Source organism: Musa acuminata, chromosome BXJ2-7 (genome assembly GCF_036884655.1).
Source record: "Musa acuminata AAA Group cultivar baxijiao chromosome BXJ2-7, Cavendish_Baxijiao_AAA, whole genome shotgun sequence".
NCBI lineage: Eukaryota > Viridiplantae > Streptophyta > Magnoliopsida > Zingiberales > Musaceae > Musa > Musa acuminata.
This window is the reverse complement of record NC_088344.1, coordinates 26,655,782-26,673,210: the sequence shown is the minus strand read 5'-3', so window position 1 is coordinate 26,673,210 and position 17,429 is coordinate 26,655,782. Positions and strand designations below refer to the sequence as shown.

The 17,429-nt window shown below is 40.1% G+C and overlaps 2 protein-coding genes across 3 annotated transcripts; one reads left to right on the top strand and one right to left on the bottom strand.

Moving 5' to 3' along the window:
• Positions 1-1,312: 1,312 nt before the first annotated feature.
• On the top strand, positions 1,313-7,222 carry LOC103992080 (pentatricopeptide repeat-containing protein At1g71210, mitochondrial). The gene is made up of 2 exons (XM_009411664.3): positions 1,313-4,407; positions 7,027-7,222. Exon 1 carries the CDS (start codon positions 1,542-1,544, stop codon positions 4,311-4,313), a length of 2,772 nt encoding a protein of 923 aa, XP_009409939.1. The 5' UTR covers positions 1,313-1,541; the 3' UTR covers positions 4,314-4,407; positions 7,027-7,222.
• A 178-nt stretch (positions 7,223-7,400) lies between these two features.
• LOC103992081 (protein NRT1/ PTR FAMILY 7.2-like) lies at positions 7,401-11,294 on the bottom strand. 2 transcript variants are annotated; one of them, XM_009411665.3, is made up of 5 exons: positions 11,167-11,294; positions 10,866-11,049; positions 9,083-9,300; positions 8,441-9,009; positions 7,401-8,362 (listed from the first exon to the last, which is right to left on the bottom strand). In XM_009411665.3, exons 1-5 carry the CDS (start codon positions 11,191-11,193, stop codon positions 7,498-7,500), a joined length of 1,863 nt encoding a protein of 620 aa, XP_009409940.2. In that variant the 5' UTR covers positions 11,194-11,294; the 3' UTR covers positions 7,401-7,497. The 2 variants fall into 2 exon arrangements, with proteins under 2 accessions (XP_009409940.2, XP_064973767.1); XM_065117695.1 differs by having other exon boundaries at positions 10,866-11,237.
• Between the last annotated feature and the right edge of the window lie 6,135 nt (positions 11,295-17,429).

The following is a 17,429-nucleotide window of genomic DNA, read 5'->3' as shown; positions in this document are numbered from 1 at the left end:
GCATCATGGGGAAAAAAAAGAAAAAGAGAGGTTTTTTAAAATAAAATTACCCTATACAATGGTCAAAAAATACGTTATTATTTTGGATTATATATATATATATATATATATATATATATATATATATTTATTTTTATTTTATATATATTGTATTTATATTTATATTTATATAAAATATAAAAAAATCAATATATATAAATATATATATATATATATATATATATATATATATATATATATAAGGAAAAAAGATGTATGCAGCCTAGGCGACATCGCCTTCTCCTCTTCTCCTTTTAGAAAGCGACGAAGATGTCGAAGGCCGTAAATGTCTCTAGCCTTCGGCGAAGAAAAAGATCGTTGAGTCGCAAATGAGATAATGAAGGAGATTGTCTCTTTTGTTGCTCTAGTCGTCACCTCTCCTAATTTCTACGCCTCCATATCCTCTTCTTTATGATTCTCCTCGTTGTTACATCTTGGATTAAGATTGGTGAGAGAGGATGGTGACGGATCAAAATCAAGAAATGGCATGGAAACAAGTTCGCACCAAGGTTCTTCTGATTCTCTTTCTTCTTCAAATGCCCTCTTCTTCTTCTTCCTTCTTTGATATTTCTCTCTTAGCTTCATCGTAGTCAAGTAACGTTAAAAATTTTAACTGTTATCACTCGAAATAGCCTTATATCATCTAATAAAGTGGATAGTCCGTTAATAGATAATCCGTGTACCAATTCACGAGTGATATATATATATATATATATATATATATATATATATATATATATATATATATATATATATATATATATATATATATATATATATATATATATATAGTGATTATGTTGAAAAATAAGCATGTGTAATCCCATGCAAGTTATAGATATAGACGATGCTTTATGGATATTTTGTGTATAATAATTTTGTACATGTTAAGTTATATTGGATGGAACTAGATGAATATTTTAAATTATATTTGGGTTTTAGTTAAATATTTCAAATTATGTATGTGTTAAAAATATTATATATATGAGAAATTTTATCATTTTATTTAGTAATTAATAAATTTTAAAATTTATGATTATTTATTTTCTGTTGTATCTATTTGGATAACAGTAATCAACGATTGAAAATTGATCTTCTATTTTAATTTTATGTGTCGGGTACTGAGGAAATTAGGAGTTGGCTGTTACTGCGATGGTCGAATCTAGATTTTACGGTGCGTTTTTCTCGCGGCTATCATGAGAGGCCACACAACCCGCGACATTTATCAGGGTTAACTCAGTCGAGCGGGGTGCCAGGTGGAGGGTAGACAGCACATGAAAAAAGGCACGCTAACGATTACGTCACCTCGAACTCAAGCCACGAGCCGCCCCAAAGACCAAATTTAGCGCGATTACACTCCATCGGCGGCGGCAAGTGAGAACGAGAACGCGAGCGGGGCAAAAGGTCGAACGAGTGCCGGGCGTCGCGGCCACGACACGACAGTATTTGAAGCCTCCACCGCTCCCAACCTCAGATGCTCGCCTTCCCTTCCGGATCATAATATGCTCCTTCGCCGCCTCCGCCTCCTTCTCCTAAAGCCTTCATCCTCGTATCCTCTCCGGTCCTCGCTTCGATCCGTTCCTCTTCTCCCATTCTCCACCGTCTCCGCCTCTTCCACCCAATCCTCTCTCCCCTTTCTGCCCTTGTTCGATCCGGTGAACCCCGGAAGGGCTGATGCGAGCACCAGCTTGTCGGAGATCGCCGCTGCTGTCGGCGAGTGGTTCCGCCTGGGCCCCGACCCGCTCTCACCCTTCGACCAGATCTACACCGCCCTTGCCTCCTCCCCCGACGACGCCTCCCTCGACGCCGCTCTCACCGCGCTTCGCCTCCCCCTCTCCGAGTCCCTTGTCGTCGGCGTCCTGCGCCACCGTCCCCACCCCTCAGCCACCTCCGCCTCTGGTACGTCTCTCCTCCTCCTCCGCCTCCGCTTCTTCGACTGGTGCGGCCGTCAACATCACTACCGCCATTCCCGAGCCGCCTACCATGCCGTCTTCCGCCACCTCTCGCGTGCCCACCTCGCCTCCGTCGTCATCGACTGGCTCCGCCTCTTCTCCTCCTCCTCGCCTGACATCCATCGTCACCCGTTCCTTCCCGTCGGAGGAGCGACTGCCGGTCCCCACCCACGCTTTCATGAGACCCTCGTCGTTGGGTATGCCGTCGCGGGGAAGCCCGAACTGGCCCTCCAGCTATTCGCACGGATGCGGTTCCAGGGCCTCGACCTTGACTCGTTCTCGTACCACGTCCTCGTCAATTCCCTTGTTGAGGCCTCCAACTTTGACTTTGCTGAAACCGTGTTCTGCCAGATCTCCGACCGGGGCCTTGCTGGCCCCGTCACCGCCTGCATCCGTCTTAAGAGCCTCTGCCGCCAGGGACGGCTTCAGGACGCTGAGGCTTATCTCCGAGAGCTCGCTGCCTCTCCTACAGCTGACTGCCGCACCGTTGCTGGACGCATGGTGGGCACCCTCGCCCATGCCTTTTGCCAGAAAGGACAGTTTGAGGCTGCAAGACGGATTGTTGATGAGTTTGGCTCCACTGAGGCATATGGCGTTTGGGTAGGCAACCTTGTACGTGCCGGGAAGCTCGATGCAGCATTGGAGTTCTTGTTGCGCAAGAAGGCATCGGAAGACTACATTCCTGAGAGCTTCCATTACGGAAAGCTCATCTTCCGACTTCTGAAGGAGAATCGTCTTGAGGACGTCTATAATGTGCTTGTAGAAATGATGGAAGAGGGGATCTCTCCTGACCACATAACAATGAACGCAGCTCTCTGTTTCTTCTGCAAGTCTGGAATGGTGGATGTCGCTTTGTTCTTGTATAATTCTAGAAGGGAGCTTGGCATCAACCCAAGTTTGCAGGTCTATGACCAGCTGATTAATGCCCTGTGCCGTGAGGGTAATGTGGATGATGTCTGCTTGATTTTGGAGGAGTCCATGCAACAGGGCTTCTTTCCTAGGAAGCAAACATTTAACATTCTTTCTAACTTCCTATGCCGGGAGGGAAGGCTTGATAAGATGCGGAAGCTGCTTGATGGTGCTCTTCAGAGGGAAGAAAAGCCACTACCTGTTGTTTTTGCTAGGTACATCTCAGCACTGTGCAAGGCTGGAGAATTAGAAGAGGCTTGCCTGGTGCCCCATATAGTTAGTGGAGACATTGCCAGTTTGTTGGGACGGTACAAGTCCACATACGTAAACTTAATTTGTGCATTTATATTGTTGCGGCAGGTAGATGTGCTTCCTCGGCTGATTATTGAGATGCAAAAGCTTGGTCACATTCCAAGTCGGAGCCTTTACAGGTCCCTCATTTGCTCTCTGTGTGAGATGGGCAAGTTTGATGAGGTTTTTCACCTACTGAACGAGCAACTGGAGCGTCATGAATTAGACAAAAAGACATGCTACAATTACTTCATGGATGGGGCAGCACATTCCAAAAGGCCTGAAGTGGCAAGGGAAGTGTACAATAGGATGCAGACTGCAGGATTGGAACCCACTGTTGATAATAATATCCTAATTCTTAAGAGCTATCTGAAGAGTAAACAGATAGGTGATGCTCTTAACTTCTTCCGCTATCTGTGTGAGAAGCAGGAGCCCAAAACCAAGCTGTACAATGTATTTATAACTGGTCTTTGTGAAGCTGGGAAACCAGAGCAAGCTGTGGTGTTCTGGAAGGAGGCAAGGGAGAAGGGGTTTATCCCAAGTCTTCAGTGTTACGAGGATCTTGTACTTGAATTATCTTCTAACAAGGATTACGATATTGTGGTTAAGGTTATTGAGGATTTCAAGCAAACTGGCCGTCCAGTTTCTGCATTTTTGTGTAATGTGCTGCTGTTGCACACTTTGAAGAGTCAGGACCTCCTACGCGCCTGGGCTCAAACAAGAGAGAAGTCCAATGCAGTAGCTGTGAGTGGGGAAACTCAAGTATCTGAAGGATCTATGCTAGGCCATCTTATCGCTGGTTTTTCAGGCGGAATAAGAATGAAAGATGGTGTTGATAAGTTGGACGAATTGATTGAGAGATTCTTTCCAGTTGATATTTATACATACAATATGTTGTTGCGAGGCATGAGCATGGCAGGGAGGATGGATTATGCATGTGATTTGTTTCATAGGATACCTAAGAAAGGTTTCAAGCCAAATCGGTGGACTTTCGACATTATAGTCCATGGTTTTTGCAAACAAGGTAAAAGAAAGGAGGCTGAAAGATGGATGGAGGCAATGCATCAGAACGGGTTTCACCCGAATTGGTACACAATGAGGATATATAACAACACCTCCTAGTTAGTGAATATGGCTCAGTAGATGATATGCAAACTTTGTGTTGCTTACAACTCATTGCTGGTTCGTCATCATCCTTGTTACTTAACTGAAGCAGGTAAGTTCAACAAAATATCATACTTTCGTGTTCTTTGGTATTTTGATCTTTTAGTCACCATAACTATATAATTATTGTTTTTTCTAGCATTTGATATTGGTTTAGTTATTTGTTTTTTTTTTTACTCGATGAGCAGTTCCATATGAAATTTAATTCACAATAACTGAATAAAGGATTAGTACTTGTAGCGAAAGTTGAATCTTGATGATTGAGTTTTTTGCATATCAGATTGGTGTACTTTACCTCTAAAATCAGCTGTGTTTGACAATTATTTATATACTGAACTAACACGTAATTAAGAGTAAATAAATAGTTCGTTTTACAAGTATAGACATATATATCAAAGTATCTCTGGGGTAGGCATGTGACATCAAGCTACCTTAAATGTGGCTTTAACTATTAATGCAAAAGATATTTCCTCTTGGCTGCCTTTAACCAAGTCCTTTACTTCTTTTGTCACTATCAGTCAATTATCTTCGTCTTTATTTTAGTTCTTGGTTAAACAATTGAAGAGCTCTTAGTGCCTTTGAAATTTGTATTGTTAGTTTATGACACCGAGAACCATAATATCATTATTTTGGCATAGCCTGTAGCTAACGAGGAAGCTTTTTTTTGTAAGGTAATTGAATTCTTAAGCTAATTGCAAAAATAAATAGTTTTTTTAACATCTAATCTAATTAAACTTCTTGGAAAACGGTTCAGACTGTAGTGATTCTTCCTACAAAACTTCTTTCGCCACTGAAAACCGAATGAACCTGGCCAAACTACGAAATTACCTAGTTACCAAATGAAGAACGCCAATATGTTATAGGAATCCCCATGGCTGCTAGTGACATCAGAATGGTGTCAACTGGGAAAACAGTTCAAACATTGAATTATGTGGAAATAAGACTTTTAAGTTGTATGTCTTTGGGAATATAGGAAAAACAAGTGCTGCACTGACACCCTCTAATTTAAGGGAAATTAAGAGAGAGAGGAAGTATATTCTCCATTTCCCTTCAAATTATAATGGGCATATTGAAATGCAGCAAATGGAAGCACATGTCAGAATTTCACCACTGTCAACTCACATTCACTGCAGAGATAGTTGAATTTTCTCAAAGTGGTTCAATTGTGCTTGCATCTTTCTAATAGATAGTAGTTGATACCAAACTACAGTTGCTGTGGACATCTGCATAGATATGGAATATAGCAGAATGAATGTTTCAAAACAGACCTTTAAGTGGGATGCAAATTGTTAGGTTATGTTCAGTTCTAAGGAAAAAATTGAACTTAGAACTTGTTCGATTTGCAGGTTATGCAGCCAAATCATAGTATTCAAAGTTCAACACAGAAATGTTTTATTTGGTTAATTTTTAATTCAGTTTCCAAAGCGGACCAACCAATCTGTGATCCGCCCAAAGCTGAAAACTCTGGATAGTTGAACCCCAAACCTAACTATTGGTCATGGGATTAATCAGGTTAGGTGGCATCTGAATGTGCATGGAACATCTGCATAAATACGGAATATACCAGAAACAATGATTGAAAACAGACCTTGTAGTGGGGTGCACATGATTAGCTTAGGTTCACCTCTTAGGAAACTTTTGAACATAGAACTTGTTTGATTTGCAGGTTCTCAAGCTGAACTGAACTATAGCAATGATCAAACATTTGTATGTTCTTTTTAAATATCAAAACACAACCAATTTTGTATGCAATATTGATGAGAATGAGATCATTATGGCTACATATGTTTACATATGGTGTATTGTTTTTATATTACTAGATTTGGTTTAGTTGGGACAGTTCTCTACAGACCAAACTGAATGGAATTGAAACTTTGTTTTGTTTTGTTTTTTTTTTTCCCATTTTTCATACCATAATTAACTGCACCAGTTCAATCTGGTACAGACTCTTGGATAGTTCATTTGTACACCCTTACCCTCAAAGATGATTTGCAAACACCACTATGTAGTTTTGGTGGCCTTAAATATTTTATAAAACTACTGTTAGAAGGTATCTGTTGAGTTTTAAGTTTGAGTACCTCAGTGGTGAGTCTGGGCAGTGTGTGTTTGACATTGGGATTATAATAATCAATGAAGCTGTTCTGAAAAGGCCTAAATCCTTTACAAGTCAACACATAGTGACAGTATCACACACTATCTTGTAGAGTTGTTGTTCAGGAGCATAATATCCTTACTTTGTGAGCACAATGTGCTTGTTGCTAGCCTATCTTGCCGACATTACCCTAAGACTTTCCAAATTGACAAAAGCTGTCCTTGTCTTCCTTTTTCCCATCTTTCTCTTTTCATTTTGTTTGTCTGGAAGATGGAGCTTGATATTTGAATCATAGAGGTAGAAGCTTGGTTTTTTTATGTCAAGAAAACTTCCAATTACTTATACTGCCAAGGGTGTATGACATTTCCATGATGTTATCCAGTGTGTGTGTTTGATTTTTCGGTGGTACATGAAGCAGCAGATCACATTGTTCGATGAAGGAAGCATTTTATGATTACTTGGGTTACACTAAGAATTCACCTCGTCATCATTAATAGTTATTACACTATGCATTTAGTTTCTTACAGATGGATGAGCTAACACCATTTGTTTTTGGTTCGCTTGGTTGGATGGGTGCAGGTTTGCAGAAGCAGATGCCCAACTCAGGCTGGCTGTCGCTGTAAACCTGAGTGTTGTATCGATTACCATAATAATACACCGATACGTAGCAGAGATGCCTCAAGTTGGGCATGCCGTTCATTTGCCAGATTTTTCGCTACACCAAACTACGCACTTTGAGCATCAGAATTAGCATCCTAATTGTCTATTTGGTTCATTCATCTGTGTACAAATAATCTAAACATTCTTGTAATAATTCAGCAACCCCATCAACGCTCTCATCAGCAGCAAAGGATTTGGGCAGGTCAAATTGTAACGAGAGCCGAGTACTAATGACGTCACTAATTGCTTAAGAGGGTTACATGGCCAGCATGAATGTTAGTGCACCCCATTCATTCACTGTGAACAGCTTATTCCATTGAATTACTGTAACCCACTGCTCAAGCTCTCAATCAAAGAATAAATTGATCGCCATCATCAAATGATAGGTAATTAGACGTTGCAGTTCTCATCCTCATCCTCGTCGCTGTCTTCTAACTTGGTGCTCGTGTACCATATTGCGCAGGTCACGAACACCGCGAAGTCGGCGGCGGTGAGGCTCGCCAGGAGAAAGTAGAACCTGTCCATATGCCCTCTGTTGAGGTTGGCCGGAATCCACCCGGCTCGGTCGCCCTTCCCCGTGATCTCCATCACTGCCGTCACCAGTAGGCTGCTTACGTAGTTCCCCAGCGAGATGGAAGTCATGCAGAGCGCGCTGCCGAAGCTCTTCAGCCCGTGCGGCGCTTGGCCGTTGAAGAACTCCAGCTGACCCACGTACATGAACACCTCCGAGGCTCCTATCAGCGCGTACTGAGGGATCTGCCACAGGATGCTCAGCGAGCTGTCGTCGTCGCAGCCTCTGCAGACGCTCCTCAGTCGCTGCACTTCCACGGTTCCCGCCGACGCCATCGCCATGATCGCCAGGATGAGCCCCGCCCCCATCCTCTGCAGCTCGGTCAGCCCCCTCGCGTCCTTTCTCAGCCGGGAGACCAGGGGGTTGAGGAACCTTCGGTAGAACAAGATGAAGGCCGCCACGCTGACGATGTCGAAGGCCGACATGCTCGCGGGGGGAATACGGAAGCCGGCTACCGTGCCGTCCATGGCTGCGCCCTGCTCCACGAATAGGGAGGCCATCTGCGTGAAGACGACGGAGTAGAGGATGGTCGTCAGCCATATGGGGATTAGCCGGAGCACGCATTTCAGCTCCTCCACTTGTGTGATGGGGCAGAGGCGCCATGGGTCGCGGGAGCAGCCGGACTTGCCTTGTTGGATCGTGAAGTCATTCTCCGGATCGATGACCGCAGCTCGATCCAAGAACCTACGGCAGCAGATCACCTCAAGCTGGGCCGAATGCATGCAAGCCGAGAACGTGAAGGATTCGGTTTCCGGAACCTACCTGAAACCTTCAGTGTGAAGTATCCTTCTGCTCCCATGAGCGGCTGAGACCTGCTTCTCCTCCGCCTCGTACAAGTCATCGCCACCATTTGTTGGCATCTTCATCCTCCACTTCCTCGATGCGGCGACGACGACCTGACACACCCTGGAGAGGGGGTTGCCGATGGGCTTGAAGTGCCTGTACCTGGAAGTCCCGCAGAGGAAGAGGAGCAGGGCGACCACGGCAGAGCCAGCCGAGACCCAGAACCCCAGTGCCCACATGCCCTTGTCCTCGAAGTAGTTCAAGAAGGTGTTGGAGAAGAGGGACCCCAGGTTGAGGGCCAGGTAGAAGTAGCTGAAGAAGGAGACTTTGGAGTGGGACTCATCAGGGTCCTTCGCATCGAACTGGTCTGCCCCAAAGGTGGCTATGTTCGGCTGGTACCCTCCATTTCCCAGGGCAATGAGGTAGATCGAGAGGTAGAACACCCCAGTGTCCATGCTCGAGTGAGGGCCACAGAGGAAGTGCTCCTCGCCACATCCCGAGGGCTTCAGCAGAAACAGGTAGGTGGATAGAGAGAGCAGCACCAAGCCCTGTTGACCCAGAGAAACAAAACCGTTAGCAATGGTGGTAGCTCGTCTTCACAAGCTTTCAGATGGATCTTACGAATACAAAGATGACTTGGAAGATGGCGCATGTCTTGTATCTTCCCCAGTAGGAGTCACTGAGGAAGGCGCCAAGGAGGGAGAAGATGTACACAGTGCCTGTCCACTTGCTGACATTGTTTGCTGCATCAGCGTTGTTCTGCTGCAGGACTCTCGTCAGGAACAAGACCAAGTTCACGCCAACCCCGAAGAATGCCAACGTCGCTAATCCTTGGTTCACTGCATCGAGGTTGCAGAGGTATGTATCAGCTCACATGTCAAATGGCAGACAAGACCGTACAACACCGCTTTACTGAACTGATGCTGCTATGTTATCTTGATCGACATGCTTAGCTTACTGATGAATCACACATGTGCACACCATCCAAGCATGAGTTTAGGCATGCATGCTCTGACTACCTTTTTCTTTTCTGAAAATAAAAAAGTGATGAAGTTGCCACCGTGATCTATTTGCATCAGCTGAACAAAAAGTTTAGGACAAGATGTCTTTTCCGGGTCAGAATTCACACACCCACATGTGGTGCTGTTCAGATTCCAGAGGCAAATTCCAAAATCCTTGTGGGGGGTTGATGCAAGATGCAGTTGCAGATTGTGACAATGGCAGTGACCCCCCACTCTGATGTGATGTTGATCCTTCCAGTTTGCCAAGTCGACAAGTAAAGCTCAAGCTCAGGATCCTAGAGAAAGAATCTACCACACGCAAGCCTACAAGAGAGGTCTTCTTACATCTGTCTGCCTGTTTGGTGAAAGAAGCCGGTAAAATAGACAGCTACAAACACCTGATAAGCAGCAGTGCCTGGCAGGAGTGTGCATCTACATCTAAAGAGACCCACTCAACGATCAGGTGATCTTTACTGGATATTTCTTGTGCTTATAACATCAAAATAGCCAACATCTGCTTTTGATTTTGATCTTGAGATCACCAACAAAGCATCATTAGTGGCAGCATAAATATCTTTGCGCACATACTTGGAATTCTCTCCTCTTTTTTTTTTTTTTCTTTTCTGTGATCTATTAGAACAAGTCTTGATACAATGAGAAGGTTGTTTCTTGGTGACATGAATGGTCAGAATTCGAAAAGGGAACCAAAATAAAAACCAAAGTGTCAATTAAATGAAGATTTGCTCTCGTTCTGTTTTCTACTTGCCAGTTACTGTTTTCTTGTTCTGTTTGACTTATAATTGGTGACTGACTGTTGATGTTCAGCTTCAGCGAGATCCAAAAACAAGAAGAAGAAAAGAAAAAAAAAAAACTTGTGTCAAGAAACTCTTAGAAAGCATGAGGTAATCAATCGTTAACTTTGATCAAAGACTATTGCACCTGATTGTCATAACTTCAATCAAATTATGTGTCTGGTAATGGTTTCTAAAGAATCAGAGGCACAACATAGGATGCCAAGATTTTGAGACAATGTAAATAAAGTTGGTTCAGAATGGCTTGACTTTTCTTTATGTGTCATTCTTGTGTTACTACCCAATTTATTGTGGAAAAATAATAATTCTCACCATGTTTTTTGCTGTTGTATAGAAAGTAGGATAATAAAGGGCTTTTTCCACAACCTGGATACGAGAGGGTCCAATTCAAGAAAACTGATGCCTTTGTTTCTTAATTGTGTATATGTGGGTTGATCCAAAGGTGGAAAAGCACCAAATCAGCAGTGCTTGCTCTTATCATCTCTTCAATCAAAATGATCAAAAAAGGATTTGAAGGTTGTCAGCTGATGATTGAAACAAACACTATGGCCAGTAAAATCTCATTGTGCATAACAAAAAAATATTGAGTACCTAGCACAAGAACTCCACCCACCCACCCTCCAGTCTTGCCTTTGGCTGCTGGCCTACCTCTGATGTCCACTGATCCATCAAGTGTGTGCTCATATTGCTCATGTTTCCCTTCATTCATCTCTTTGTTAAACGATGCACTTCTAGTCTTCATGTCACCATTCTCTGCTACTCTCTTCTCTTTTTCCTGCAGCACCAATTTTACTTTGTTAAGTCTGACCATCCTAAGCTTATCCACTGCCTTCTATCACCAGGAACTCAGGAAAGTGGAAAGAGTTAGCAAGGAAGCGGAAGAGATACCGACCACACTGGATTTCTCATAGCTGGCCATTGAATCCCCACAGTGGGAAGATCAGAATGACAAGATGTAAACAAGAGTAGAATGCAAGAGAGAGAGAGAGGAGGGGTTTGGATGGAGAAAATGGTGCTTTGTATTTATAGAGGTGAGGAGAATGGATCAATGGTTGAGATTAGAGAGGATAAAGATGATGTTGTGATGTTAATTGCCCACATGGCCTTATTCAATGCCAAGAAAATGACAATCCAAATGACTGGATGGGACAGAGAGGTTATTTAGTTGGATTTGGATACTTGCATTAATGTAGTAGAGATACATTTTCAGGAGCTCATTAATAACCTTTTGAGTTTGAAGGATATGCTTTTGAAATTAGTTGAGAGTTACAGGAGTTTTAGCCCCAACAAATACCCAAGAAAAAAAAAAAGTGTTTTATGTTTACTGAACACAATGACTGGTTCTCTTGTGCACACTCCACTAGCTTGTGAAACCAGTACAGTAAACTCCTATGATGCCTTGTCAGCAGTTGTTGCTACACTCAAATTTTAATGGTTCAGAGTACTGTCATTTGAATAATGGCTTGTAGAGAGTAGGTATCTGATAACTTGTAATATACAGAGTAGGTATCTTAAAACTTGTCATATATATATATATATATATATAGGGTGAATTTTAGAAAAAGTTATTAATTTTGTTTTTTTTTTTCTGCAAAACATCTTAAGTTTAACAAATTCTCACAGGCCCTGCTTCAATAATTTTATCCTTTTATCCATAGTTACAATTTTTTTGCTCAATATAATGACTTTTAAACCATCTTTTCAATAAGGGTTCAATGTTGTATCGATTTACTACTGATTTAGTATGGTTGAGGAGATCTGTATAGTGTATGATAATTGTTGTGACTCTGAGCTACACATGCAATGTACAGTTCAACTTCATGTTTTTCTTCTCTTTCTCTCCTTTCTTTTTGTCATTTTTCTTCTTCTTGTTCTTTGATTTCTTTCTTTTGAGTGGTGTTGCTTCTTCTTCCTTCCTCCTCCTTCCTTTCCCTTCTCTTTCTATCTTTTATTTGTTTGAGCATTGAATCTCAAACCCCCTATTGACAAGGAGTCTCATACACTAGATACCCCCAGGAGCCTCATACACTAGATACACTCTTAGCATTTAATCCCAAAGGAAAAAAAATGTCATGTAAGTAAATTATTATGCTTATTTTTTAATCATTTAATAGTTATATATACATGATAAAATGGGCTTCTCACTTAAAAGAGTTTTTAAAAAACTAACTGGTATTTAAATCCTAAACATTGAGACAAGCATTGAATCTGAAATTATTATAACCAAATTTATCAGGGAAAAATATTGTAAGAAAACTGTTATATTTTAGTGAGAATGAGAAAAATCAAAGAAAATAGATGAAAGAACTATTAAGAAGTTGAAGAATCCTTAACAATAACAAAAATAAATCAATAACAGATCATATATTGTTACAAATATAAAAAATAAAAAATCATAGACTGTTTAAATTAAAAAAAAAACAGATAAATTATCTAAATTAGAAAATTTGTTACAAAGGTCTATATGGTTGCAATTTAAAGCTTCCTGATAGCATTTAGAAGATTTCTTGATGTTGATATTTTAATTATGAGGTCCACCCAAAATGTCATGTAAGTAAATTATTATGCTCAAAGTTATTATGTTAAGTAAATTCATGTAAGTAAATAGGGGGGGAAGGGAATTTCATTCGATGAAAACCAATATCGAAAGTGTGCTTGACTTAGAGCAAATGTAATAAGCAATTAAATCAGTAAGTAATGAGAGTGAAGAAAGTGTGCTTGACTTAGAGCAAATGTAATAAGCAATTAAATCAGTAAGTAATGAGAGTGAAAGGCACAAAGAAAATGCGTATCATATTTGTGATTACCGTGACCTATGTCTACTTGTGATTCTACTTGTGATTCCTCCTCTGTCACCAACGATTTTCACTAACGATATTCTTTCAATAGGCGAAAACCAACTACCCTTGTTACAACTCTTTCTCCTTTCCACAGGTTTAGGAGAAAACCTTTATAAGTCTCACACATCCCTTTGATAAAATTCTAAACTTTTGAAAAAGAGGGGAACTCTTATCGCTTTTCAAGATTACAACTTTGATTCACTAGCGTTTTAGTTCACTCTTTCTTGTGTCTACCCAGTACGGATAAGTGGGGTATTTATAGGCCCCAAATGACTTCAAAAATGAAGCCAAAAATTTAACTTTTTAGGTCTTTCGGATATGGGTGGTACCATCGCTTGTGTTGGGCGGTACTACTGCTTGGCAGAGCCTAGGAGATTGGGCTCTAGCGGTACTACCGCCAGCCTAGGCGGTACCACCGCCTACCAACATTAAGTGCTAGTGGTACCATCGTCCAATCTAGGCAGTACTACCTCTAGACAACTTGGGAGATCATATACTTCAATTTTTCAGCTCATAGGCGGTTCCATCGCTAATTTGGCGGTGCCACCGCTTGACCCAATTATGGGTCACTTGAATGAGCCTCCCAATTGTTGAATCTCATATTTTGATGATGAAATCAATTGATAAGTTTGTGATCTAATATGTGTTTTGAGTGACGTAGGACTAGCTTCGATCATGGAGAGATAATTTTGATTAAAGCAAGAAGAATCAATATTGGGTCGAAGTAGAATATGTCAGAAGATTGGACGTCGAGCCAAAGGATCGATTGATGTATTGGCAGAAGGCTTCATGTCATGAGTTTGGGCATCGAGCCAAGAAGATCGGACATTGCACCAAGGATATCGAATGTTGTAGGAAGACATGCCGATTGGGCAATATGCCGAAAGAGAGGACGATACGCCGAAGGGTCGGACGAAGCGCCGGATGAACTAATGATATTTCGGATAACATGTGATTAATGCTTTATAATAATTATCTAGATTGAAGTAGTTTTAGGTCTAATTGAGTTGGTATTGGGGTGAAACAATGCTAACTCAATTAGGGGCCAATTGGGCCTGAATTAGGACTGAATTGGGCTTATTGTTTGGCCCATTTAGTGTCCTATAGTAGGGTCTGGTGGTGGCACTGCCCAGACTAGGTGGTGGCATCGTCCAGACACAGTTGTAAGGGTAGTTGAGGCGGTGCTACCATCCGACTGGGCAATGGTACCACCCAGACCCAATCTCTGAGGCTCTGTCAGGTAGTAGTACCACCAGACTGGGTGGTGGTGTTGCCCAATGTCAAAGTGTCAGGCGGTAGTGCTGCCCATTCTCTGAGGCTACTTTCGTGCTAGGATGACTAAGGGGATACCAGTTCAGAACTATATCATAAAGATGATTAAGTGGATAGAGAAATTTAGGAATGATCTTGGAGGATGACCTGTGTGTGAACTTTGTACTTTAGTCCCTATCGAATTCCTTTTCTTAGTTCATAATGAATTTTAATATGAATAAGCTTGAGGTGACTCTCCTTGAACTCCTCAATATGTTAAGGGAGGTAGAGAGCACTATCAAGAAGGAGAAGCCAATCCTCTATTCTGGTGAGACCAAAAAGAAAAGAAATGTAGAAAAGTCCCTTAAGAAGGGCAAGGGCAAGGGCAAACCAGGTAAAGTAAAAGTTGCTAAGAAAGACCCGATAAATGACAAAAGGTAGTATTTCTACTGTGGTAAAGATGAGCACTAGAAGAGGAACTACAAAGAGTACCTTGTAGAGAGGGCGGAATAGAAGCTTGGAAAAGCTTCAGGTACATTCATGATCAATTTTCATTTGTTAGACTCTTATAATAACATATGAGTATTGGATATTTATAGTGCTTATCATATCTGCAATTTGTTGCAGGTTCTAGTAAAGTCTGGGAGATTAGTGAGAGGCGAGATGGACCTCAAGATGAGAAATGAAGCAAAAGTTACTGCAATAATTATTAGTGAGGTCACCCTACATCTGCTTGGTGGAGTTATTATTACATTAGATGCATACTATTTTGTTCATTCTATTATCAAAAATATTATTTTTATTTCATGTTTAACAATCAGTGAATATAAATGAGTTTTTAAAAATAATGATTGCTTAGTATTATTAGATGATAAGATCATCATGAGAGAAAAATTACATAATGATTTATTTATACTAGACACTACTCCATATATCATGAATGTAAGTGAGTCTAATAGGAAACGAGATGAGGTGAACAATGCATACTTGTGGCAGTAAAGGCTAGGTCATATCCATGAGGGAAGGATTCAAAAGTTGCTAAAGGATGGATACCTAGATCCATTCAACTACGAGTCATATGCAACTTGCAAGTCTTGCCTTCGTGAAAAATTGACCAACTCTCCATTTAGTCAAATTAAAGGGAGAGCCACTGAGTTATTGGAACTCATACATAGTGATGTATTTGGTCCCATGTCAACTCATACCATAGGTGGTTACTCCTACTTCATTACTTTTACTAATGATTTCTCAAGGTATGAACATATGTACTTAATGAAGTACAAGTCTGAGGCCTTCGAGAAATTTAGGGAGTATAAAAATGAAGTAGAGAACTAGATTGGAAAGAGTATCAAGACTCTTCAATCAGATCGAGGATGCGAGTACTTGAGTACAAAGTTCACCCAGTTCCTCAAGGACCATGAGATTCTATCCTAATAGACACATCCTTATATATCTCACCTCAATGGTGTATCCGAGAGAAGGAATCACACCCTGTTAGACATGGTGCGGTCTATGATGAGTTTCGCCGACCTACCCATCTCATTCTGGGGATATGCCACAGAGACCGCAGCCTACCTGAACAAAATTCCAACAAATTGATAATGTCTATACCATACGAGATATGGAAAGGGAAGAAGCTCGATCTAAAAGTTGTTAAGATTTAGGGTTACCCTACTCACATTAAAAGATACAACCCCGATAAGTTGGAATCCAGAATAGAACGATACAAGTTCATGGGATACCTCAAATAAACTTATGGGTATTATTTCTATCACCCCGAGAACCAAAAGATTTTTGTAGCCAAGCTCAATTACAAGTATATAGGCCTCAATAACAAATTTTCTAATTTACATATTTTTAATAATTTTCTTTTTTTTATAATATGATAATCTATGATTTTTTTATTTTTTATTTATTTTCATCATGATGTCTTAATACAATATTTTTTAACATTTGAGCTTCTAAATATATCACAAGCTATGGTAAAAAATTGGTCTAGAAACATCAAATCTTGATAATCCTAATTTTCGTTGAACCCCAAAATTAAAGTATCAACATTAACGAATGGTCTAAATGCTATGAAATTTTTAGAAAAGATTTCAATTCCAACCATATTGACCTATCTGATATTTTTTTAATTTACATTGTTTTTACTTTGTTTTTAGAATTTGAATAGTTTGTGATTTTTTATTTTCTCTATTTTTTTTTATTTTCACCAAAATATGATATTTTTATGTAATGTTTTTTAACATTTGAGCTTCTAAATAAGTCTACCAACTATGGTAAAGTTTTAGTCGACAAAAGTTAACTCCGATACCTTGATTTTGATTGGAACCCAAAATCAAAATATCGACCAGAATAGTCCAAATGCAATGAAATCAAGAAAGTTTTAAATTGTAACACATTGATCTCTATAATAAATTTTTAAATTTATCATTTTTTGATATATTTTTAAATTTTATAGAATCTTAATAGTTTGTAGTTTTTCTATTTTCTCCATTTTTTTCTATTTTCACTAAACCATGATGCTTTGATGTAATATTGTTTAACATTTGAACTTTGTTTAGACCCCAAAATCAAAGTGTTAACCTCAATGAATGATCCAAATACTGTGAGAATTTCAAAAAAGCTTTCAATTTCATTCATATGGACCTCTATAATAATTTTCTAATTTACATAATTTTTTGATTATTTTTCTTTTTTTTTAGAATTTGAATAATTTGCACCCCAAAACATGATGAATCCATGTAATATTTTTTGATATTTAAGCTTCTAAATAGATCAACAAACTATGGTAGAAGTGTGATCTACAAGTTAATTCTTAATATACGATACCTTGATCTTGGTTGGACCCCAAAATCAGAGTATTGACTTTAAGGAGTGGTCCAAATGCCATGAAATTTTTAGGAAAACTTTCAATTACAACTAGATAGATATCTATAAGAAATTTTCTGATTTAGAGAATTTTTTGATATTTTTCTTTTTTCATAAACGAAATAGTTTGTTGTTTTCTTATTTTCATCTTTTTTATTTTCATCAAAACATGATGGATTTATATAATATT

Excerpts from the sequence above, each read along its gene's own strand:
- LOC103992080 (XM_009411664.3), top strand. The coding sequence starts at position 1,542 with ATGCTCCTTCGCCGCCTCCGCCTCCTTCTCCTAAAGCCTTCATCCTCG.
- LOC103992081 (XM_065117695.1), bottom strand. The coding sequence starts at position 11,085 with ATGGTCAGACTTAACAAAGTAAAATTGGTGCTGCAGGAAAAAGAGAAG. Across the intron at positions 9,010-9,082 it reads TCCAAGTCATCTTTGTATTC|GGCTTGGTGCTGCTCTCTCT; the intron begins GTAAGATCCATC and ends CTGGGTCAACAG. Across the intron at positions 8,363-8,440 it reads CTTCACACTGAAGGTTTCAG|GTTCTTGGATCGAGCTGCGG; the intron begins GTAGGTTCCGGA and ends CTGCTGCCGTAG.